The following is a 24,667-nucleotide window of genomic DNA, read 5'->3' on the forward strand; positions in this document are numbered from 1 at the left end:
CCGCAGCGTCACAAAACGCCAGCCAATGAGAGCGCAGCGTCACGGAACGCCAGCCAATAAGAGCGCAGCGTCACAAAACGCCAGCCAATGAGAGCGCAGCGTCACAGAACGCCAGCCAATGAGAGCGCAGCGTCACGGAACGTCAGCCAATGAGAGCGCAACGTCACGGAACGTCAGCCAATCAGAGCGGAGCGTCACAAAACGCCAGCTAATGAGAGCGCAGCGTCACAAAACGCCAGCCAATCAGAGCGGAGCGTCACAGAACGCCAGCCAATGAGAGTGCAGTGTCACGAAACGCCAGCTAATGAGAGCGGAGCGTCACAGAACGCCAGCCAATCAGAGTGGAGCATCACAGAATGTCAGCCAATGAGAGCGCAGCGTCACAGAACGCCAGCCAATAAGAGCTTAGCATCACAGAACGCCAGCCAATGAGAGTGCAGTGTCACGAAACACCAGCTAATGAGGGCGGAGCGTCACGGAACGCCAGCCAATCAGAGTGGAGCGTCACAAAATGCCAGCCAATGAGAGCGCAGCGTCACGGAACGCCAGCCAATCAGAGCGGAGCGTCACAAAACGCCAGCCAATCAGAGCGGAGCGTCACAAAACGCCAGCCAATGAGAGCGCAGCGTCACAAAACGCTAGCCAATAAGAGCTTAGCGTCACAGAACGCCAGCCAATGAGAGTGCAGTGTCACGAAACGCCAGCTAATGAGAGCGGAGCGTCACAGAACGCCAGCCAATCAGAGTGGAGCATCACAGAATGTCAGCCAATGAGAGCGCAGCGTCACAGAACGCCAGCCAATCAGAACGGAGTGTCAGGGAACGTCAGCCAATGAGAGTGGCTCGTCATGCAACGTCAGCCAATGACAGCGCAGCGTCACAGAACGTAAGCCAATGAGACCACAGCGTCACGGAATGTCAGCAAATCAGAGCAGAGCATCACAGAACGCCAGCCAATGAGAGCGTAGCGTCACAGAACGACAGCCAATCAGAGCGGAGTGTCACAGAACATCAGCCAATGAGAGCATAGGGTCACACAACCTGAGAGCCTGATCCTTAGTTTTTCTCTTTCCTGTTGAGCTGTTACACAGTTATAACAAACATTTTTTGTAATAAATAACTTATATATACAAATGCAATGTAGAACAACATCACTTTCATTCAAACATTTGCGGTACGTTATTGTGTGTATAAAACCTACCACTAGCTCAGGTTCACTGTACCTCCAAAACATGGAGAAAATAAAAAAAACTGTGCTGCCCTGTGTTAATCAATAGATGGCAGTTACGTTCTCAGATGTGGACTCATGGGAAAGGAAGTCCGCCAAAACCGAAGAAGAAGAAGTACTTCCGCTGTGTAGTAGTAAATGGCGGTCGCGCACAAGTGGGCAGTAAACACTTCCCTGGTTTTAACTGTAACTGTCTAATTATCATCAAAACATGTACTCGACTGTGGCGGAAATTCACAGTGGTTATAATAAGTTTATTTTGAACTTTCAGGTTGATTCATGTACGGACCTGATCGGAAATCCACCACGAACTAAACGAAAACGAAGCAAACGGTAAGAAAAATCATCATTGAAACGGTGTTAAAAACGTTAGCTCTAACAGTTACTAATATCTAGCTAGTTACATATTTGATTAATACTGGAGACTTACTAAATCGTCTTATATTTATGTTTGTGCTACTGAAATAATTGTTAACTGATACTGAATAGAAGTAGACGGGTTTACTTTGGTTTGTTTTAACACCCTGTGTCGCCAAATGGTAAAACCCTCCATGTCGACTAATGTAGTTAAACCGATGGAGAAGGAAGATGGGGAAAATGAGAAGGACTCTGAGGTGACAGAGCTGCGGCTCCGAGTGGACTCCTTGAAACAGGAGTTGAAGGAGTGTAGAGCAGAACTGGTGAAGTTACAGAAACAGCTGAGCCAGTCGGAGAGGCTGCAGAGGAGCACGGAGAGCTACAACGAAGACCTGAGGAAACAGGTCAGTCCAGACCACCACGACATCAGAAATATTCAATTTAAAATAAGGACCCCTCCTTACATTATGCACACTAGTTTTATTATAAATACATTGTAGAACACCTCAGTTTTCTTCCTTTGAGCTAAGAAGAACTCACTATCATAGATTAAGGTACAGTGGTCTGTCTGGTAATTTTACTTACTGCCTTTCTGAATTTGTTCTTTGCCATTAGGATAGTAATACACTCCCTCCTGCTCTGCAGTATGGTCCAACAAGTGTAATGCTTCTGTTGTTGCATTGATTTTAAACAGACAGTTTGCAAAAAATCAACCAAAGACAAGAGAATGATAAACAAAAAGTGTAATAATAAGTAGGAATAGTGATGTAACACAGTGGTGAACATGTCTTCGAGACATTTCAGTTTTACATTTGATATTTACAAAACACGATTAAGTTTTTAGCTGACTTTTTTTCCCAGTAAGTCAAAAATTGGCATTATTTTTCTGTTTCAGGAACCGCAACTAACCTAAAGCACCTTCTTTGTACCTATTTTTATGGATTGCTTACAAACTCTGTTTCTGTATGTTGGTAAAATCTTATGCTATCCTTATGTGTTGTCGTAGAGCTGTGCCAAAGGCTCTGAACAGTGTTCATTTAGATGAAGCGTTATTTTATTTTCTCTTGTGAACAGAACATGTTTTGCAATTCCTTGAAGGATATGCTATAAAGTCAAGGTTTTTTCAGCCACATTTGAGTCTGTCAGCTCTTGTACAAACTTCTTTTGTCTCACAAGTATAAAAATGAGACCTAAAGAGACAGTCCTCTGATTTTGGGTTTGTTGATCATCGCTGTAGGTGATACAACTGTGCTCCTTCGTGCAAAAATTAATTGCTTGCTATTGATTCACATCCTTGACTTGTGAGATTTTTCCAACATTACATAACAGCAGTGTTACAAAAGACTGTTCAGCGGATCCTTTGAAGCAGGGAGGGACTGATTCATCAAAGTTTTACATACTAATTATATTGGCAAACCTTGACTCGGATAAAAAGAATATAAAGCCTTGCTTATTTCAGGTGTATTATTTATTTATGAAATTGGAGTCATTATGAAATGTCTGATCAGCATTGTACAAATTCACTAATATAATAATTATTACAGGTTGATCAGCTCAGTGCAGAAATACATGAACGGAAGAAAAAAGAAAAAGACAGAGTCAACAGTGAAACCCAAACAGAAGAACATGTATGGACAGAAACTGGTACGTCAATTTGTAATTTATATTATTTGTGATATTTCTCTCAGTATATTAGAAATTAAGTATACTTTTATTTTTCAGATTATTACAACTACTATTATGGCGACTACTACCAGAACCCTGAGGCTGCTGAGACTCAGGGGAGTGTGGTCACAGCGGCAGAGGATGTTGCTGCTGCTGGCGAGACGACTGTAGCTTCAACAGATAATAATGAAGCAGCAGCAGAAGTATCAGATCAGCCTGACAGCACTGCTGAGGTTAAAACAGAGGTATGTTATTAAAACGTCATCAATAAATTATATCTGGAAACAGTGATACTTATAATTGTTTACTTAAATACTTAACGCAGCTTTTATTTGAAATTCTGATAAAGACCTGTGCCAGCATGAATGAATTATTTCAAGGTTTACATAAAAACAATAACTACATTATTTCTTGTAGGAGGGTGATGCAACATCCATAGCTGACATGTTAAGGGCCACCGCCGAGGAGGCAATGACACAAACAGGTTTTGTCTTTGACGAAACAACTGGAATGTACTACGACCACAGCACTGGCTTCTACTACGACTCGGTTTGTCAGCAGTAACAGCACAGCCATTTTACACACTACCTAAATGACATTGATGTAAAGATCTTAAAACCACCTAAATGGCAGATCTAATAGTTTTAGTTGGTCCTCAGTTGACTTCTTTTGCAGGTTTTGTCTTTAACTCTTTAAGTGCCAGACAGTTAAGGGGCTAATAAGCCTTAAAAGTGCCACAGAATTTGGCCGTGTTTCAGTATTTCGCGTCATTTTTATAATATTTGAAGAATCCTGCAGGAAACCGCTCGGTAACATCCGACCGATTGCTGATTAGATCCGAAACGCACCGGACGCAGCCGATTCATTATTGATCGTAATTTGCATAATAATAATAATAATAATAATAATCTTTATTTATATAGCACTTTTCATACATTAAAAACTGTAGCACAAAGTGCTTTACATATCAGTTTAAAAATCAGTACCGCCCCCCACCCACACCCACCCACTCACCCGCACACACACACACACACACACGCAAACCCACAAGCTCACACATACTTAAGAAGACTGACTGAGCACGGGTAGACCAGAACAAAAATGTACAAGTAAAAGTAAAACATCAATTTAGGAGGCGCTGTCTCAGGGAGCCATCCGCACCAGGAGGCAGCCGCCGACCCCGGCGACCAGGCACCAGCAACACAGCCCCACATCCCAACTAGTGGGAGAGGGCCAACTGGGACCCCCACCCACCAGAAAGGAGCGGACCCCAGTGAGAGAAGGCGCCACAGCCCCCGGAGTCCACAGCCGCCCCCCGGTATGGAGTGCTCCCTCTGATGAAACACCGGAGAATAAGAAACATTAAAAAGATATAAAAATATTATTCGGTCGCGTGACCTCAAATTCCCGTCTGCTTGGTCTCAAAAGGGGGACACAGACAGAACGTCATCGAAATGTGAGAAAGAAATGGGGGTGGATGGTTTGTTTGTCCACAAATATGGCGTGTTCTCCAAAGCCGATCTGATCGGCCCGTGGCACTTTACAGGTTGTTTTCGTAAAGCCGATTTAATCGGCCCATGGCACTGAAAGTGTTAAGCTTTTTGAGTATCACTTCTTTATTATTTAGTTTTTCTGTTTTTTTCTGCACAGATATGTTTAAACTCTATAGTCTCAAATTAATGGTACATGAAGACACAGTCAAATAACAGCTTATTTCCTTGAAGGAAGCTCAGATTCTGCATCTACACAATCCCTTCAAGGAAAACCCTGAACAGTTATTTTTAGCATATTTTACTGAGAGTTGATACCAGTCTTTTGATCTCATGGATGTTTTTCTTCCTCAGGCCAGTCAACTGTACTACGATGCCAACACAGGCATTTATTACTACTTCGATGCAGAGAGCGGACGATATCAGTTTCACTACAGGATCGAAGTGTCTGCTGCACAGACGGGGGCAGAGCTTTCCCAAGATCAGAGCACTACAGAAAGGAAAGGCAGAAAGTCCAAGAAAATGGTCAAAAAGACCTCTCACCACAATGATAAGGTATTTACCAACAGGACAACTGTAGTACTGATGCATGGCATGAATATATTTTTGACAATTACTGATTAGCCTCTTGAACTGATGTTTTATGATGTTTAAAGTTTGTCGGTCTCAGTCTTCAAACACTCTTCTTTTTCATTTTAATGAATTTGAGGCTAGTTAATTAAAAGAGTATTCCTCTTACTTAGGTGCAAGAGGTGACTAACTCATTGGCTAAAATGAAGATTTCCTCTTACTGGGATTCTTCTACACGCACAGGTACACCTTTTTATATCTTCCTTACCAACATCAAGTGTTAGAATAAAGCCCATATAGAACTTTAACATACTTAGTCATTCTTGTACTATATCACGTAACTAGAGGTAATTAGTGTGGGTCTGTCCGTCCTTATTAATCTGGATTTAAAGTAATCGGTGGATAAATAAGGATGAGAGCTGCAGTGTATGGATCCACTGCATTGAAGACTGAGACCATACCTAAAACACTGCCATCTGTCTCTGAAAACCATTGGACACTCTGATCTCACTGTCAACTGTATGGTGACAGGAACCCATGTCTGATAATGTAAAGTTGGAAGAAGAAGAAATGGAGTGGGTTGAAAAGGCAACAACAAAGAGGACCAATGAATCACGGAAACAAAAACGAAGATCTCACAGTCCAGATGACGCTCCACGTAGAAAAGATTCCTCTAAAGATCGAGAGGGGAGGGACAAATCTTCATCAAAGAGGAAGAAGCACAAGAACGGTTCAACCTATGATAAAAGCAGGTCGAAGAAAAAGAGGAAGAAGTCCAAGTCTGAAAAGCACAAGAGGAAAAAGAGGTCAGTTTCACGGAGTGACAGCTCAGAAGGAAACAGTGAACCAGAAGAAGGTGAGATCACAGAGTCAGAAAAAGAAGAGTGGGATTCCACCTCGTCATCGTCGTTGTCATCTGACTCCCCCTTTGAAGAGAACCAAGAATTAGAGATGGAGACTCAGAGTCAAGAAGGTGAGGGGTGGGAACAGGCTGTTTACAGAATCGAAATATATGCAGTAGCTCAGTGGACTTTTTTTTCCCCTAGTATTACCTTCGGGTTTATAATATGAACATCTGGCATTAGTTTGCGCAACTGCTATTTGAGATTTAGGATGTGGACTCTTGAATATTTAGGGACTCGTTTTTCTTGCAGTCAAAGATATTTGGCCACCGTGCGTCAGAGTGACAGTGGTTCGGTCTCCGGTGCTTCAGGTGGGCACACTCTTCATCATCACAGCTGACTCCTCAGCCACTATCGGCAGGTTGGTAATGTTTTTTTTTTCTTTTCATATATTGAGGTATCACATATTCACTAAAACCTTCTACCATAATAGTGACGCATAGAAAAGCCCTTTAAGACAACACAATGTATCTGTTGCAGAGAAAAGGACATGAACCATGCAATCAGAATAGCAGAAATGGGTGTAAGCAAGGTACCCCAGCTCACTTTGTACATCTATGAAGTGATACATTTTTGTACTTAAGATGTATTTGGTGTTTCATAAATGTAAATTTTCTACATGTTTGTATTCAGTTCCATGCTGAAGTGTACTTTGACCAGGAACAGCAGAGCTATGTGCTGGTGGACCAGGGAAGCCAGAATGGAACAGTCATCAATGGCAACAGGATCTTACAGGTGCACATTTTGTCTCAGGTTTAATCCACACTTATATCGATATTCTTCAAAAAGCGTATTTTTCCACTGCTATTAAAAAAACACATCTGTCCACACATATGAAACAAAGTGTAATTTCTGTTGGGCTTTAAACATTGAGCAAATGAGATGAAGATGCAGAGGAAGTTAAACTGAACTTTTAAAAGTTAGTGTGGAGTAAACATTGACATAACAGGATATATATAAATATACACTGTAGGTCATGTTGAGGAGTTTAAAAAATGTCATTTTGGAAGGAAAAACTCTGGATGAGATGTAGATGGAAATGTTTTTATGAATTATCCATTATAATGTGTACAGGGCCGTAGTTTGTTGTTTTAAAATAACTGAATTATCTTGGCATGACTTTTAGATGAATTCTTATGTTTCTATCTGCAGCCCAAAACCAAGTGCGAGCCCCATGCATTGATGCATGGAGATGAGGTGAAGATGGGAGAAACAGTTTTGTCCTTCCATATCCACTCAGGGACTGATACCTGTGATGGCTGCGAGCCTGGTCAAGTGATGGCACATCTCAGCAAGTACAAGAGAGAAGAGCCTTGTCCTCTCTCAGGTGAGTTACCTCAGGAGAAAACACTACAAAAAAAACATGTTAGTTTTAAATAAAAACCCTACCTAGCCAAATATTTAAACATTAATGTTGGCAAGGTTGTTTGTGGAGTGATGTCTACTGATGGAAGATTATATTTTTATTTTGTCTTTGTCTCTCCAAAGGTCCTGTTCTTAGCAAAGAGGAAAAAGAGGTGCTGAGGCAGAAGGAGCTGAAGCAGATGAAGGCCAAATATGGCCTGCAGGTGAGTCTCATCGGGACCATTAGCAGCCAGTTTCACTTAAATCATCATTTCTTTATTCAACTGGTCTCTTGTCCTTTTTCATAGAGCAATGAGTTTGAAGAGGCCAAAACCCTGAAAAACCCTAAATACAAGGACCGAGCAGAGTCTCGGCGACAGACGGTGGGCAGCGAAGGGGTTTTCCAACGAGATGATGCACCTGCCTCTGTTCACACGTAAGTGTGTGGTCATTTACACTCATCCTAATCATCATTTGCACTTCTTCTGACCCCTTTTTAAGCACGTAAATGAAACTATTGTGCTGTTCTTCTATCTAAGATTGTCTTGATTGTTGATTTTTGTATTATTCTGTTTTACTTCACATATATGTTAAATTTCATTGCATGTTTGGAATGAATCACTAAAATCAAATCAAATCTATGAAGAAGGAAACTAAAGTGGGGCCAATATTAACAACTTAATGTATGCTTTGTTTTTTCAAAGGGAGATCAGTGAAGTCAATAAAGGACGGAAGATGTTAGAAAAGATGGGCTGGAAGAAAGGAGAAGGACTGGGTAAAGAGGGAACAGGAATGAAAGCCCCGGTAAGATGAAGCTGAGGAATCTCTCATTTGCAGATGGTATTTTTATTAAAATGTAGCATGAGGCAGCAAAAAGAAAAACTGTTTAATTTGTTACGTTTTTTCCACTCATCTTTTCACAGATTGAACTGAAAATCCGAAAGGCCCAAACAGGTTTGGGGGCTGGCGCTGCCGTGTCTCTAGATGACGCCTCCCTGACCAGGACGAAGTCTCAGAAAAACTGGGAGAAAGCTCGTGAAAGATTTGCAGACACGTGTCAACCTAACAAACCATCACAGATGCAGAACAGTTCCCCTAAAGCCTGGGTCAAAGCAGAAGAGGCCGCAAACAGCCAAACAGGTTCCGATACAAATGACCAAAGTTAGTATTAATAAAAGTGCATATTTATTGCAGAATGGGGAGGTTTTGTGTGTATGATACATGTAAACTACAGTAAATACAGTGTTATTTTCCTAAAGTGAGACCAAACATCTTTTCCTTGGTATCATTTGACTCTTAAGCACAGAATCTGAAAACTACCATGTCTATGTCATCTTTGTTGAGCTGTAAAATCAATCCTCAGTTGTATAAATGTTATACATCACTGACTGTTCTTTCCAACTGTTTTAGTGTTTATAATCAAACATTCGAAAGGCTAAAAAAGCAGTCAACAGATGCATATTGAGTTTCATGATCAGACATGTGTACAGGCCAGTGGACAGAGGCCAGAGCTCCTGCTGCGACTTTCAGTACAAGGGCATGAATAACCTCAAGCAAATATTGACACAGTGAAGATACATTTCTCACAGTGAGATCATGGTGTTAGGAGGTGGCTGTGGATGTGTCCAGGCAGCCGCGTTACAGCTGATAATGTAAGACAAGTCGCAACCGCTCAGCGCTGTAGCATGCCAACTATTTTTCATTTTTCACATTAAACTTTGATAATGCTGACTGTTTGATTCATTCTTCATAGTACGTGAGGCCAGATTGTTTCTGTAGTCGTCGGAGGATCAAATGCGTTGAGGTGGAATTGATCTGAACACTAGATAGCTTACTGGTGTAATGTTTCAGACATGAGGCACTTCCTCAAATAGTTACTATATTGAATACCTACAATAAGCAACAATACATCAAATGGCAATAAAACTATACAACTATCCTGACAATGGAACAAAAAGCATTTTTAACAAAGGGATTTTCTTGTGTGCACATGTGAGAAATCTGGCAAAGCACCTGAAATGTTTGCTGTAAATATGTAAACTGTATTAAAATTAATGCAACAAAACTCACTTTTATCAACAATTAACATAAAGTAACATCTAATTCTGAAAAAACAATCTAAAATAAATAAAAAACAGAAAGGTCATTTTAAGGGCTGTTACAGTTAAGTTTTACAATAGTACACAGTTGGTTTACTTATTTTTATGGCTGAATGTTGCCATATTAAGATACAGATGGATCAGTTTAAGTTACATTTAATTGTCTAAAATACAATATACATAGTTAGCTTTACTTTTATATATAGTAGAAACACAAAGAGAAAACTTATGAATGAGAAACAGTTGCAATAGTGCAATACAGGATAAATACACATCATATATTCTTTACATACATGACTGAATAAATGAACAAACTTTCCACTTAGGATTCTGTCCAGCTGTGTGCAGAGTTATCAGTGGGTTCACTTTGAGTGTATGTGAATATTTACATGTACGTGCAAGTGAATGCTTGGACAGAGGCCATTCTCACATTAGTTGGCAAAGACAACAAATAAAACCGCAGGAACAGGATTAGTCAACAGCTTGGTAAAATATGGCGTGATCTCAATGCTACAGTTATTTAAGTGAATACATTCGATCAATACCAGTTGAGGAATCTGTTTTAAACCACTTAAACCTGAATCAGTGTTAAACAGGCAGGTGAACTGACTCACGTGAAGCTGTGGGTGTGACGCCGTGAACCAGATCGAATGCTGCTCTTCCTCTGACTCTGAGTGCCACCCATTTTGATCTTCACCTCTCTCCGATTCAGTGGACAGACTGTGGATGTGGATTTCCCTCAGCTATTGGGCATAGTCTCCTGAGTCTCTGAGTGTGTGGAGCTGGTAACACTGATCTGTCAAACTCCTCCAGTCTGACAGGTGGGTGCTCCTGTCCTGTCCTGTCCCTCCCTCTGATCTGCCTTAACTCTCCTCCCTCCACTTCACTGCATTCACTTAAAATAAACAGTCAGCTGGAGATACTGTAGTATCATAAAACTGGGAGGGTACAGATTGCCTCTGTGTGTGTCTGTTGTATTGACTCTAAAGTTTCCAGCCATAAAAATCATGTTGTGAGTCATGAGATAAAGTGGGAATTCATTCTGTGTGGATGTGGCTTAAGGCTTTTGAAATATCTGGCTTGACCAGTTCCTGACAGAGCAAAAGCTGTTCAAACAGTAGTCCACTGTTCTTACAAATGTGAGCTATTCATAATTTGAAGATTTTTTTGTAAAACAAGTGAAATTATCTTAATGCTTTAGGGAAAATCAGATGATTAAACTTCTCTTCATGGGATAATAATAACAGAGCAGCAACTGAATATACTTGTTTTGCTGGATGTATTGAAAATTATTTTCCGAACTGAACTCAAGACAAACCCAGCAAATTAAGCAGCTGTGTAATCGGAGAAATATTATCACTTTCATTTGTCTTTCATGAAGAGAGAATGTGAAAAGTCCTGAGGCAGGAGTTTTTCTTTGGATTGTATTGTCAAAGGCAGGTGGAAACATGTTAGTTTTAGGTTTAGTTTGGATCTGAAACAGCCTGTGCTATGTAACAGAGGAGAATTGTGTTTATTAGCCTGAAGCCTTAGTCTAAAGAGGTCAGGAATGGAAAGAAATCTGCACAAAGTGAGTGGTATTTGTTGAAAACACAATATACTTTTACTAATATGCTGTTAAGAAACACTACTACTGCAAATTTATGAAAACTCCCCGATTGACACAACTGGATAACGGACGTAATGTCTTTCTTGAAACTGAAAAAGATCAAATTTTCTCTGAGGATCAACTGAGAAATTTTACATTACATGGAAGCCTTTGCTCTCTTACTTTGATAAAACATCTATAGAAAACAACAGAATAGAATAGCTATAACACTCGTAATTAAGTGAATGTTGACCAATGTGGGTGGGTGGGGGGCTACTTTTCCCTTTTTTTTTTTTTCTTTTTAGTTTAAGTTTTTGTTTGTTAGTTGGCTTTTGGAAAACTGGATATGCTTATACCTGTGCTGAGAGGTTACTGAAAATGTGTCCTAATAAAAAGATTATTTAAAAAAATTATAAATTCCCAGATATGAGGAAGAAGGATTTTGGTTAAACCTTAAAAAACTAGAACTATTTTTGTCTTCCAAATCATTTTTAACTTATATTTAACTTTTCCCAAGTGATATGTCACTATTAATTAAGATATTATCCTGTGATTTTTGCATTTTTCAGTGAAAATCAACTACTTTCCTCTATTTATTTTACTCATAACATAGATACTCTTTTATCAGATCAGAGAAAACTGAAAAAAAAGTGACCAACTGCAAAAATGAATAAATAAAAATAAAACAACCATTGCCATTTTGTTAAACTACATGGGTTTCACTGGTGAATCAAGTTTCCAGTGGATGATAAGAGTTTCCATGTTCACTGAACATCTAAATGGATAATATCTGATGCTGCTGAAACTGGATTTTAACTGAATTATTGATATATATTGATAGGATTAATGGTTAAAAAGTTATTAAACACTTTAGAACAGTAGATGCTTTCAATTGTACGAGACTGTTCAGCTCTTTGAGGGTTAAGACTGGTTGTAGAAATAAAATTAACTGGTAAACATTCACTAAACATGTAATTGCAGTGTCTGGCTTCAATAATGACACATTGTTTTCACCCATTCTCGCTCTAAACGGAAGACAAGTCAAGAAAAGGTCATCCCCTCTTTCATACCACACATTACACACATACTCTCAAGCACAGTATGAAACACTGTTCATCAGTTTACAATAAGGCCAGACTAAGCACATAGGAGTGTCCTACATTTGCAGATAACAGAGGTATGTCTGCACAAGTGTTTCACTTTTTAAATGATGTTTATCTGCAGTCCAGACAACAAAGATTATTAAAGAAAGAGTTTGTTATTTGTTGCTTTCAATATAAATCTAATGGGCCACACTTTTATTAAAGAAATAAAGAGTTTAATGTGAATGTGTGTGAATTTTTGCCTTTTTTCGTCTTAAATACTGTAAATCACAGGTGTCAAACATGCGGCCCGGGGGCCAAATCTGGCCCGCCAAAGGGTCCAGTCCAGCCCTTGGGATGAATTTGTGAAGTGCAAAAATTACACTAAGATATGAACAATCCTTTTAGTTCAGGTTCCACATTCAGACCAATTCAATCTCAAGTGGGTCAAACCAGTTAAATACTATCATAATAACATATAAATAATGACATCTCCACATTTTTTCTCTTTGTAAATGTAAATATTTTCATATATTTACACTAAAACAAAGTATAATTTCACAAGAAAATGGGAATAACCTGAACAAATATGAACAACCTGAAATGTTTTAAGAGAAGTAAGTGCAATTTTGACAATATTCTGCCTGATATTAAATGTTTTTGTGTATTTGTAGATCCACTGTGATCTGTAAGTTATAATGTATATGTGTAAATGATAAACTGAGGCAGAATATTGTTAAAATTACACTTATTGTTTCAGTTTGTTCATATTATTCACATTGTATGAAAGGACAGTTTGTAAATGCAAACATTTTCATAATGTAATTTTACTTTTTTCGCTCTAAAATATAGAGAAAAGTTTGGAGTTGACATTATTTATATATTATGTTATTATTTTACTTTTTATTTCATTTTTATTTTGGTCCGGCCCACTTAAGATCAAATTTAGCTGAATGTGGCCCCTGAACTAAAATGAGTTTGACACCCCTGCTGTAAATCTTTCTCCTCAGTGTTCTTGTTCAGCTGCTTACAGGTTAACACTGCAACCCTGTGGTAGTTTGTGAGAACACACCGTCTGCACACAGGTTATTCAGATCAGTCCTCATGTGAGTCCTGACATCAGCTGGTCTACTCTGAACTTCACCAGAGATTATGAGCTGTAAGTTTTCCTCATCTTTATGTCTCCACACAGTTTTCACACAGGAATAAAAAGAGAAACTACCTCATCATCATCATCATTCAGAGTTTCCCTGTAAGGGGCGGGACATCATTTCCATGGCTGCCTATTATGGTCGAGGGCTGGGCTCTGCAGGGCTGCAAGCATCACTCACTGGAGTCTGTAATTTTGAAAAACATACCTCAGAAAAGCAATTCATTGGGGAAAACATGATGGTTTCTACTATTTTAAAGACCTGAATTGCAGCTGGGTGCAGTTTGAGCTTATGTGTTGTGCTGTTCAGAAGTGAGAGGAAGTTTTGAGTATTCAAATATTTACAGATATACAGATAAATGTGTAATATATGCGTACACTGACAACTACAGTACTGTGCAAAAGTCCAATATTAGATGTGTTGGTTTAGTAAAGTTATGACCACACATGTCCATTTTTCTGTTTTTGTATGAAGATACAATCTGGAAATATGAGAAGTATGTACAGCAGTAAAAACAGTTTCAGGTAAAAAAAACAAAAAAAAAAACAAAACTGCTTCTATAAACCAAAGTTGTAGTATTTAGTACAACCTCAGTTTAACTCTTATTCAGATAATATTAGATTTATTACGTTAACTTTATGATATTTTATAACAGGTTTCATTCAACATGTCACATGTTTCTAACTGTTTGTGCTACTTCTTTTAATGGGGTCAGAGGTCACATTAAATAGAGACTTTTTACCTTTTATGACCCATCTATTTTTATTTTTTGTGTGTGTGTGTGTGTGTGTATGTGCACATATTTCCGTTATTTTCTTGTTGTATCTGAAGAAAAGAGAATGAGAAATCAATACGCAAGCCTGAAAAAAACAACAAAATGGAGATTTTTGCATAGTGCTGTGTGTCATGTCATGTGAAGAATCGCAACCACATTATGAAGACAACATTTCAGTAGAATGGAGTCCTTTTATTCGGTATTGATTGTATAAATCAGGGGATCGATGTGTTTACCATGACTGAAATTAATATGGGATATTCTAAGAGAAGGGCCACATGAATATACTTTTGATTAGACTTGGAGGACAATATATAACAGACTTTTTGAGTACAACTATAAAAAAACTTAAAGTAAAATTGACTCAAATTGAAGAAAACTTTACTCTACTCAGATAACATTTGGTCCTTCTCTAAAAAGAGTAAAAGGAACTCTTTAGGTAGAGCTCTCCAAACTCAACATAGAACCAAATTGACTCTTTTTGAGGAAAATACTTTTGACTCTGGAAAAAATGCTCAGTAATTTTTCCTGTGTAGAGGGGTCAAAACACAGTAATGTCCGGTCAGAGAGCAAACTTTAATTGATTGCCATTCCAACATTTATTTTAATATGAAGTAGCTCCTTGTTTTGGATAATCCATTATGGTCCAACTAAAGCAAAAATTAATTTAAAACTAAAAATGTGGGTCATTTAGCAACACTAATTTGTCAAATTGTCTCTAAAATATCCCGTCAGAAATTTCGAATACTGTGTTGTGACCCAGAGACATGTTTCTCATACTATAAAATGTCTGTAAAATTCAGATCCTTATATGTACAAAACTGAATCTCAGAAGTAAAAGCACCTAAGTGTCACTACATTAAAGATGGAGTTTTCTGCAGCTTTCTCCTCTTGGTCCAAATCAATAGACTACATATAAATACAGATAACCTGATATTATTTTATGGAGCCATTTTATGAAGCTTCCATGTTGATCAACGATTGGTCAAAACAGCTGTCAGTCACATATTTAACCCCCTATTTGTCTGAAAACGCCTGTGATAAACAAAAATCAGGGCCTCATGGGGTAGATTTCCTGAAACCAGAGGAAAGGAGTGGATGCAGAAGTGTAATTTCCTCTATAAGATCGCATGAATCACAATATGCTGAAAGTGAAACATAAAACTATCAAGCACATGCAGTTTTCATGTGTCTGTCTTGTATTTAAATTTAAAATTTTCAGATTTTACTGATAAATATTTTTGAAACAGGCTCATTTCTTTAGTTTTAGAGATTATTCAAGATAAAATTACAGTATAATGCAGAAATAGCCCTAACAATAGTCAGTAACACATTTATCCACATGTTCTCTCTTCACACAATTTAAATGAAGCCCACTGAGAATTGGGTCACAATTGTTTGTCATTGTTTTTGGGATATGCCATTCTAAACCATCACCCCAGACACATAGCATTTTTTTTTTTAAGTCTGTTAAAGAGTACTGATGATGTTGTGGTGTCTGGTTTTGTTCCTCTTTAGTTTTTTACTCAAAGAAACAGACTATCAGCACCCACACCCAGACTGAACATATTTACATCATGTCTGTTCGCCCTCATCTTTATGGCTCTGTTATGAGAATCTCAGTCTGCCATGTGATTTCATTGAGAGGCAGGAGACCGTAAGTGACAAAAGTCTGAGAAACAGTCCTGTGTTGACTCAACTTCCCCCCTTTTATTTCCGGCTCAGTCAGCCTTCCCCACCACATCTGTCTGCACTTTTTCTATAAAGCACGACAGAACTTTAAGCCTCAATACAGAACATTGTACTGTTTAACAATCTAACTTTGATATTGGGGCATTTTTCATAAGGCATTCCAGCAGGAAAAGCAGTGGATGTAAATGTTAATTGGAGGGGAGGTCAGGAAATGGGGGTTTAAAGCCTTCCTATAGTTCATCTGACTTGATCTTGAGAGGAAATAGTTGTCATTCCAGTCACATTCCAGCGTCAATATATGTTGAAGAGTTAATCATTCATTTGGAAATGTATGTTCATGTAAAAAAAAAAAAAAAAAATGGAGCATAGTATTTACACAAAGAACTTAGATTTGTGCAAAAATAAAGTCCATTATGTAACTCTCTTAAAGCTGTCATAAGACGTTTGCTGGCAGTGAAATGACCCTTCACATGCAGCAGAAATATCACATCCTGACCAAAATTCCTGAGCTCAAAACTGAATGGAAATTTCAAGAACTTCCTCGCAGCAAGTGAGTCAGAGCTGCTGCTGAACGTCTTCCACCTCCGGTCCTTTCCTGCTCTTGAGCCTCAGGGTGTGTCTCCCTGTGACCTCATCATCCCAGAAAAAAAAACCCTCTAGAAATCTCAGCGGTGCAATCACTCACATGATGCAGCCTCCATAGTAGTTGTCCACACAAACACACTGGGCTGTTTGTGGCAAAACATCTCATGTGCTTACTACATCAACAGCTCTGCTAGGAGTGTGTGTTGGCTGAAGCAGAGCATCGGCCTGCGAGTGTGTGTATGTGTACATCCTGTTTATATGCCTGGCTCAGTGGCGCCTGCTGTGAAAACTTAAAGGAGACAAGAAGTTTAATTCTCAGCAAACCAAACAGACAGTCTTACCATGATTGTTGTTGTCAAAGTTCAGTCTGTTCTAATGGTTGAGACTAATTCTTTCTCAAGGGGAAACTTTCAGAAACACTCCTGTTGAGTCTTTGCCAAAAGCTCCAGTTTGCTTTACAGCTATGTACATTAAACTCCCTACAAACTGCTGGAGCGACTAGTGAGGGGAGTTATACGTTCATGAAAAGGGGCTTTGTGTACATGCAAAACACAAAAGCTCCTGCATGACAACAGCACTTTTAACCCAGACACAGCACATTCAGACAGTCATCTGACATGCTGCCTAAAAGCCAACAGATCAACACAAAAACAAACACAGAATACTGTTATAAACATACATATATGCTCCTCAAAGCAGACAATGGCATCTGTAACAGTGGCACAGCTGACCGGCAGACAGCTGTCAAACATGTCAGAGTGTAAATCCTACCTGGGTTTCTCTGAGGACTGGCAGACTGTGACGGCTCGGCTGTGGGGTCTGCGTCCTTCACTCTGCCGTGGATGTAATATCCCTCAGTCGGTGACAGAAGCCCTTCAGGGAGCGGGTGTTCAGACTGCTGCTGGAGTTGCCGCTCTGAGAGAAAATACTTGTTCTCTCTGCGTGGCTGAGCTCAGTCCATGTGGCTGGATGGGAAATGGGAAATGAACTTTCTGGGCAACAAGCCAAGAGCTGAGTGGGTTTTAAAGACACAGCAGTTGCAGTGCAACAGTGTATAAGGTTTTGACACACATTATACACTGGAGGTTCCAAGGGAAGACTTTTTGTAACTTCAGTGGAAACACATTTACTCAAATATTCCACCTCTGCTCAGAGGATTTCATATTTATTTTTAGTGATCAATACACACAGTTATATTACAACTATTGAACTAATACTTTTCAGGGCTGATAATTGCTGTTTCTCACACAAACACATATAGATATTTATAAAATCTGTCTTCATTTTGGTTATCAATAAGGGCAACAAACATACAACATATATGAGTTTAGTATCTAATCAAAACTTCTTTAAAAAGTGCCAAATTAGATTATGGATGGGATAGTACTTCTTTATTAACTCCATTGATAAACAACCACATGTTTACACCATCCCTTTCAAACCAATTCCACCAGTGGAATCTCAAAGGAGTAAATTCTATAAAAGATTTATCTATAAATAAGGTCTTCCCTACATTCCATCAGCTACGAGAACAATACAACATAGATAAAAGAGACTTTTTCAAATATTTACAGCTCCAAAGCTTTGTAAAAGCTATATTTCCATCCTTTCCTGATCAGCCTCCTGATTCCATAATGGATACATTGTTTTTGTCTGATCCTTTTAAAAAAGGTGCAATAGCTAAAATCCACAACATGCTGTCACAGTTGGACTGTACTACCACACTGGATCATTTAAAGAGGGCCTGGCAAGAGGATTTGGGTGTAGGCATTGAACACAATCAATGGTTAAAAGCCCAAGAACGTGTTCACTCCTCCTCTGTATGCATCAGACACGGTCTTTTGCAATTCAAGATTCTGCACAGACTTCATTTATCAAAACTGAAACTATCAAAGATGTTTCCCTCGGTAAACCCCTCCTGCGACAGATGTAAACAGGGGCCGGCCTCACTTGCACATATGTTTTGGAACTGTCCTTGTGTCAAAATATACTGGACCAAGATATTTCAGACTTTATCCCAAATCTTAAAAAACAACTTAAACCAGATCCAGTTTTTGCTTTGTTTGGTGTGAAGCCAGCTGCTGTAGAACTTTCCAACAACCAAAACAATATGATATGTTTTGTAGTGTTGCTAGCGCGAAGATTAATCCTATTAAATTGGAAACAAAAAACTCCCCACTCCCCATTCAACCTTAATGAGAGAAGTAATGAAACACTTACAATTGGAAAAAATTAAATTTTCATTAAAAGGGAAATTAAATGCATTCCACTTAACATGGCAACCTTTCATTGATTATTTTGATAATGCAAATGTGTAAACAACTTAGGATTGGCGATATATGATGTCCTCAGTTTGGTTTTTGATATTCATTGTTTACTGTTGTTTGTGTGCTTTTTGTTTTACTGCGTGTTCTCATTGTTGTTGCATTGAGCACAATGAATGTACATGAACACGTTTTTGTTACTATATGAAAAAACTCAATAAAGAGAATTTTAAAAAAAAAGTGCCAAATTAGAAAAAAGTTCTGCTTCAGAATGATCATAATGTTAAAATACTTATACATTAGTTCAGCTTTTACAAATGAAAGCAGTTGGGAGTGTAAATGGTTGAGGTTGTGTCTCCCTCTAGTGTTTTTTCCACAGATTAATAGAAGGCTCAGCTGCACATACCCCTGTATCAGCCACTGTGAAGCTGAAAAACTCTGTGAGTTTAGTTTAGAGCTGCAACCGGTTAATCAACTCAACGTGATCCAAAAAAAAAAAATCATTCAACCACAATTCTCCTGAATCAAAGCTTTGTTTCCTTCATTTCTCTGCTGTTAAACATTGGTTCCACTGTTGTGTTTCAAACAGACTCTTATTGTGACGCACAAAGAAGCTTCAATTCAGGAAAACTGCAATAGAATATCTCCCTTCTATCAATTCGAGTTGATTAATCAAATCAGGACTTTTTGTACTGACTTCAAGCACCTAGTCGATTAATTAGTTGCAGCTCTAGTTTAGTTTGACTTTATTGCAGTGTTTTTCAACCTTAGGGTCAGGACCCCGTGTGGGGTCGCCTGAAATTTCTAGTAATTGATAAAAAAACAACAACAACTGACTACTAAGAAATATATGGTGAATTGAGAGACACAATCACAATACATAAAAGACAAACTGTGAAGCTGAAACTGAAGCACTGTGGTACTGTTTATCTTTCAAATGTTCATTGTGGTCAGTTTCAGATGCTGCAGCTCTTTCATAATTCGTAGTTTGAGTTCTTGTTTATTCAGTATTAATTGTCAGCCTTGTAAATCCAAGCTGGACTGACTGTACATATCCTGACCAAGGAAAATAAAATTTTCTCTTTGAGCAGTAATCTACACCTGGCTTTTGTGCCTACGTCCATAATAATATACATAATAAAGCCTAAATGTTGTCTAAAATTAATGTTTATTTGCAACATAGTATAGCAAACTATTAAATGATCAAAAACAAATGAATCTTTGCTAAAAATAAATGTCTATGTTTTGAATGTCTGGGGTTGCCAGAAATTTGTGATGTTAAAATGGGGTCACGAGCCAAAAAAGTTTGGGAACCACTGCTTTATTGTAAATGATTAGAGACAGATCTACAGGATATTTTAGAAGCTGTTGGAGTTGGCTGAATTTGGCTCCGATAGTGGCTGATGAGTGATATTAGACATATCAACTAGAATTGTAGTCTTTAAGGGAAAACAAAAAAAAAACATAAAAGGAACTGCTTATTTTCATAGTTAGTCTGATGCTCAACGTCAGATTTGTTGCTTGGTTGCTTTGACTTAGATGTTTACTTTGGTAGTTTTCCATTTGCTAATGAATTCTGATGTAATTTCCAACAGTGATGACATGGAGCTGATTAATCATCTACAAGATCTTCTAGCTCCAAACTATCATTATTATGTTGATCTTTAAAAAATAAATCCAACAACATATTTCTGTGCTTGAATTTACGACATGCTGGCAGAGTTCAGGACTGGAACGCTACAAATAAGGACAAACATCAAGACTGTGGAGATTTGAAGCCCCATGTAGGCTTTAAAAGCTTTTTCTGCTGAATTTGTCCTCCAGAGGCCATGCATACTGATCTACACGCACATTAAGAACTCATGTGGTGTAGCTGCAATGCAACAAGCAGTGAAAGACATATCTGAGGAGGTTCTTTTTTTTTTATGATTCTTCCTCATTTGACCTACATCAGCTATTATTTCAAATCTAAAAGACTAAGGTATACAGTCCCAAGTGACCAAACTGAGTCACTTCCGCACCAAAATGTATTTGCTTTCAGGAAACTCATGACTTCACCTCTCAGGCCTCAAGAGAGAAATGCGATAGCTGATGACTTTGTAGCTTAGACTCATCAGATACTCTTCATCAGATGAACCAGTGTCACAGAAATGCTGAACAATAGCAGCCACATCCACTAAACAGTGTGTTCTCTATCTGAAAATCTGATGAGATCTATGTCATTTTCCCTTCTGATGCTTTCTTTTCACTATGGATTAGCAGGCTGGACTCATTGCATCCTCTCTTAACCCTGTTTCAGTTGCGCTGTAGCCTGGCAACAAGCCACGGGATAATATGCACAGGCACATGAAGCTTCATCGCATCAGTTCTGTTATGAAGACATGCAGAGGGCAAACAGGGGTGAAATAAACACACAAAAAATGCAATGTATGTAAGGAATACAGCCTTAAAAGTAAAGATGATACCTGAGCCTCCTGCATGTGTCTCTTTGTGCTGTTGACTGATAGAAAAGATGGTGCATTTTCAACTAGAAGACCACATTAGTTGATAATGTAATAGTCAACAACTAACAGTTAATTAACAGCTAATTATGGTTTCTATAGTTACATATTCATATGTTTTACAGCCATTAATTTCAGTAAAATTGGGGCTGATTGTAGCTGATCACTAATATTAGGCTTACCAAATAGAAATACTGGCTTTGAGGGAAAATGTGAAGAAAAAAAAAATTAGTTTAATGTTGAGTTCCACACTTACTGATTAATTACTTAAGATTGATGTTCACTGCAGATGTATTTATTTATTTAGATATTTATTACTTTGACTCATGTTAGGCACTTATCTGGCTGAAGTGAAAGATAGTTCTGTTTTTCCCATTTGAAACAATCATTATTATTTCTGAACTTAATTATCCACTATTAGTCGATGTACAGTTTCTTGGGATTGTTGACTAATGTACAAGTTAATATCTTGCCTAATGTGAACACTTTTAGTTTGATTGCTAGACACAATTAATGTTTATTCATGCTTTAACTAATGTCAATAATTGTAAATACACCCTGATCACCCATATTGATTATACCATATACATGTCCATGTACCTTTCAGTGGATGAGATGTACTGTATTAGGCTGTAAGTGAATATTGAGTCCCTGGATTTGATGTTGGAGGAAACAATACAGGCAATAATAGAGAAGAAGAAGAATCTTTATTTTGGCAGTAGATTCACACACGTAAACATGCACCACATCAAAATTTGTCCTCTACCTTTAACCCATCACTTGATCATGCATCACATACTGCATACTAGGAGCAGTGGGCTCACCATATCAAGCATCAGGGGAGCAAATGCGGGATTAAGTGCCTTGCTCAAGGGCACATCAGCCAATGATTCTCCACCGGTCCAGGGAATCGAACTAGTGAGTCACTGGTCACAAGCCGACTCTCCAGCCATCTGAGGAGTCTGACCCATGAATGTGAGTGACTTTGACTATAGCTAGATCAGAGTATCTCCACAACTGCAGGTCTTGTCTGGTACTCCTGGTCTGCAGTGGTCAGTCTGCTACCAAAAGTGGCCTGAGGAAGGACAACTGGATCTAAACCCAATCATGCATATGTGGGATGAACAAACGAACCCAGTTGATGGAGGCTCAGCGTCATAACTTACAGGACTTAAAGGATCTGCTGCTCATGTTTTGGTGCCAGAAACCACTGTACACCTTCAGGGGTCTTGTGGGGTCCAGGCCTTGGGTTTTAGAGCTGTTTTGGCAGCGAAAAGGGAACTTACACAGTATTAGGCAGATGGTAATGATATGATGTTTCCACAGCAGCTGGGACTGTTAACACCAAACTAGACCTGCAGGTCTGGAGATGCTCTGATCCAGTCATTTGGCTGCATTATCAAAGTCACACAGATCCGTAGACTTGCCTGATGTCTGTTGTTTTAATTGCTTCACTTGCTGTTTCATATATTCCCCTAAATCACAGGTGTCAAACATGCGGCCCGGGGGCCAAATCCAGCCCATCAAAGGGTCCAACTGGCCCATAGGATGAATTTGTGAAATGCAAAAATTACACTGAAGATATTAACAATCAATAGTGTAAAAATCATTGTAATTCAGGTTCCATACATACACATATAAACCAATTAGATCTCAGTTCGGTCAGACCAGAAAAACACTATCATAATAACCTATAAATAATGACAACTGCAGATTTGATCTTTTTTTAGTGTAAAAAAGTGAAATTACATGAAAATGCTTACATTAACAAACTATCCTTTAACAAAAATGTGAATAACCTGAACCAATATGAACAAATTGAAATATCTTGAGAAAAGTAAATACCATTTTAGCAATATTATACCTGTTACTAAATGTTTTGTGTATTTGTAATTGTGATGTCAGTTGTAATGAACATGTGTGAATGATAAACTGATGAACTGAGGCAGAATATTGTTAAAACTGCATTTGTTTTTCTTTAGACATTTCAAGTTGTTCACGTTATTCGTCTTTTTAAGGAAACGTTGCAGATGTAAATTATCATAACATAATTTTACTTTTTTCACTGGTATTATTTTACTGGTCCAGCCCATTTGAGATCATATTGGGGTGAATGTGGCCCCTGAACTAAAATGAGTTTGACACCCCTGCCCTAAATGAAAGGTGCTGTTGTAACAAAATAATCACCGTTATTACCACGTCACCTGTCAGTGGTTATGATGTTACGGATGATCAGTGTATCTCTTACATCTTAGTTAATATCAGAACACATAAGTAAATGATTTCTAGACATGTTAGTTCACAGTTAATTAACAGTTTACTGACCCACACCCAAAGGGGAAACAAGGGATATTGTTTTAGGTTCAGTTTGTTTGTTTCTTTGTTAACACTCTAGCAACAAAACTATTGGTTGAATTCATACCAAACTGGGTTTATAGATTGCCAGTGACCCAGAATAGATCTCATTACATTTTGGGAATAGTAGGTCAAAGTTACAATTTTAATGAATTTTAAAATCTTTTTATATTTCCCCATTTACTTACTGTATAAGGGGTGAAATTTCAAAAGTCTGTAGCAGCCACTATTGGGTGAATTCATACCAAATTTGGTTTATAGATTGCCAGTGACCCAGAATAGATGTAATTTGGATGGGAACAGTAGGTCAAACTTCAAATTTTTTTTAATGAATTTTTAAAATCTTTCCATTTACTTATAATAGGTAAAATATATGCAAGGGGCAGGGTTCGTTGTGTCTGGAACCACTTGTTCTTATTGTAAAGTATTATGATCCGTTATAGAAGCTTACATTTTAGACTTTTTGATGTTTTCAAATTGTTTAGATCACAGGTGTCAAACATGCGGCCCGGGGGCCAAATCCGGCCTGCTAAAGGGTCCAGTCCGGCCCTTGGGATGAATTTGTGAAATGCAAAAATTTCACTGACGATATTAACAATCCTTTTAATTCAGGTTCCACATTCAGACCAATTCAATCTCAAGTGCGCAGGACCAGTAAAATACTATCATAATAACATACAAATAATGAAAACTCCAAATGTTTCTCTTTGTAAATGTACATATTTTCACGTATTTACACTAAAACAAAGTATAATTTTGCAAAAAAATGTGAATAATCTGAACAAATATGAACAACCTGAAATGTCTTAAGAAAAATAAATACAATTTTAACAATATTCTGCCTGTTACTAAATGTTTTATGTGTTTGTAGATCCACCGTGATCTGTAAGTTATAATGTACATGTGGAAATGATAAACTGAGGCAGAAAATTGTTAAAATTACACTTATTTTTTTCAGTTTGTTCATGTTATTCACATCTTTTGAAAGGATAGTTTGTAGATGTAAACCTTTTCATAATG

General features: G+C 38.2%; 2 protein-coding genes across 3 annotated transcripts in view; one reads left to right on the forward strand and one right to left on the reverse strand.

The window, feature by feature from the left end:
* Positions 1-10,467, reverse strand: part of LOC115419018 (transforming acidic coiled-coil-containing protein 1-like) — a 37,385-nt gene extending 26,918 nt beyond the window's left edge. Inside the window, exon 1 of the mRNA XM_030133620.1 lies at positions 10,269-10,467. Within this exon, the coding sequence (XP_029989480.1) occupies positions 10,269-10,339 (71 nt within the window). The 5' untranslated portion in view covers positions 10,340-10,467. The remainder of the gene's footprint in view (positions 1-10,268) is intronic.
* Positions 1,348-9,286, forward strand: aggf1 (angiogenic factor with G patch and FHA domains 1). 2 transcript variants are annotated; one of them, XM_030133623.1, is made up of 15 exons: positions 1,348-1,560; positions 1,795-1,988; positions 3,129-3,228; positions 3,307-3,494; positions 3,667-3,798; positions 5,094-5,294; positions 5,483-5,552; positions 6,464-6,572; positions 6,692-6,743; positions 6,845-6,946; positions 7,364-7,538; positions 7,700-7,779; positions 7,864-7,991; positions 8,260-8,359; positions 8,479-9,286. In XM_030133623.1, the coding sequence occupies exons 2-15, from the start codon at positions 1,803-1,805 to the stop codon at positions 8,719-8,721; spliced, it is 1,866 nt and encodes a 621-aa protein (XP_029989483.1). In that variant the 5' UTR covers positions 1,348-1,560; positions 1,795-1,802; the 3' UTR covers positions 8,722-9,286. The 2 variants fall into 2 exon arrangements, with proteins under 2 accessions (XP_029989483.1, XP_029989482.1); XM_030133622.1 differs by lacking the exon at positions 5,483-5,552 and adding an exon at positions 5,841-6,282.
* Positions 10,468-24,667: the final 14,200 nt, after the last annotated feature.

This window comes from Sphaeramia orbicularis, chromosome 5 (assembly GCF_902148855.1).
Source record: "Sphaeramia orbicularis chromosome 5, fSphaOr1.1, whole genome shotgun sequence".
Lineage (NCBI taxonomy): Eukaryota > Metazoa > Chordata > Actinopteri > Kurtiformes > Apogonidae > Sphaeramia > Sphaeramia orbicularis.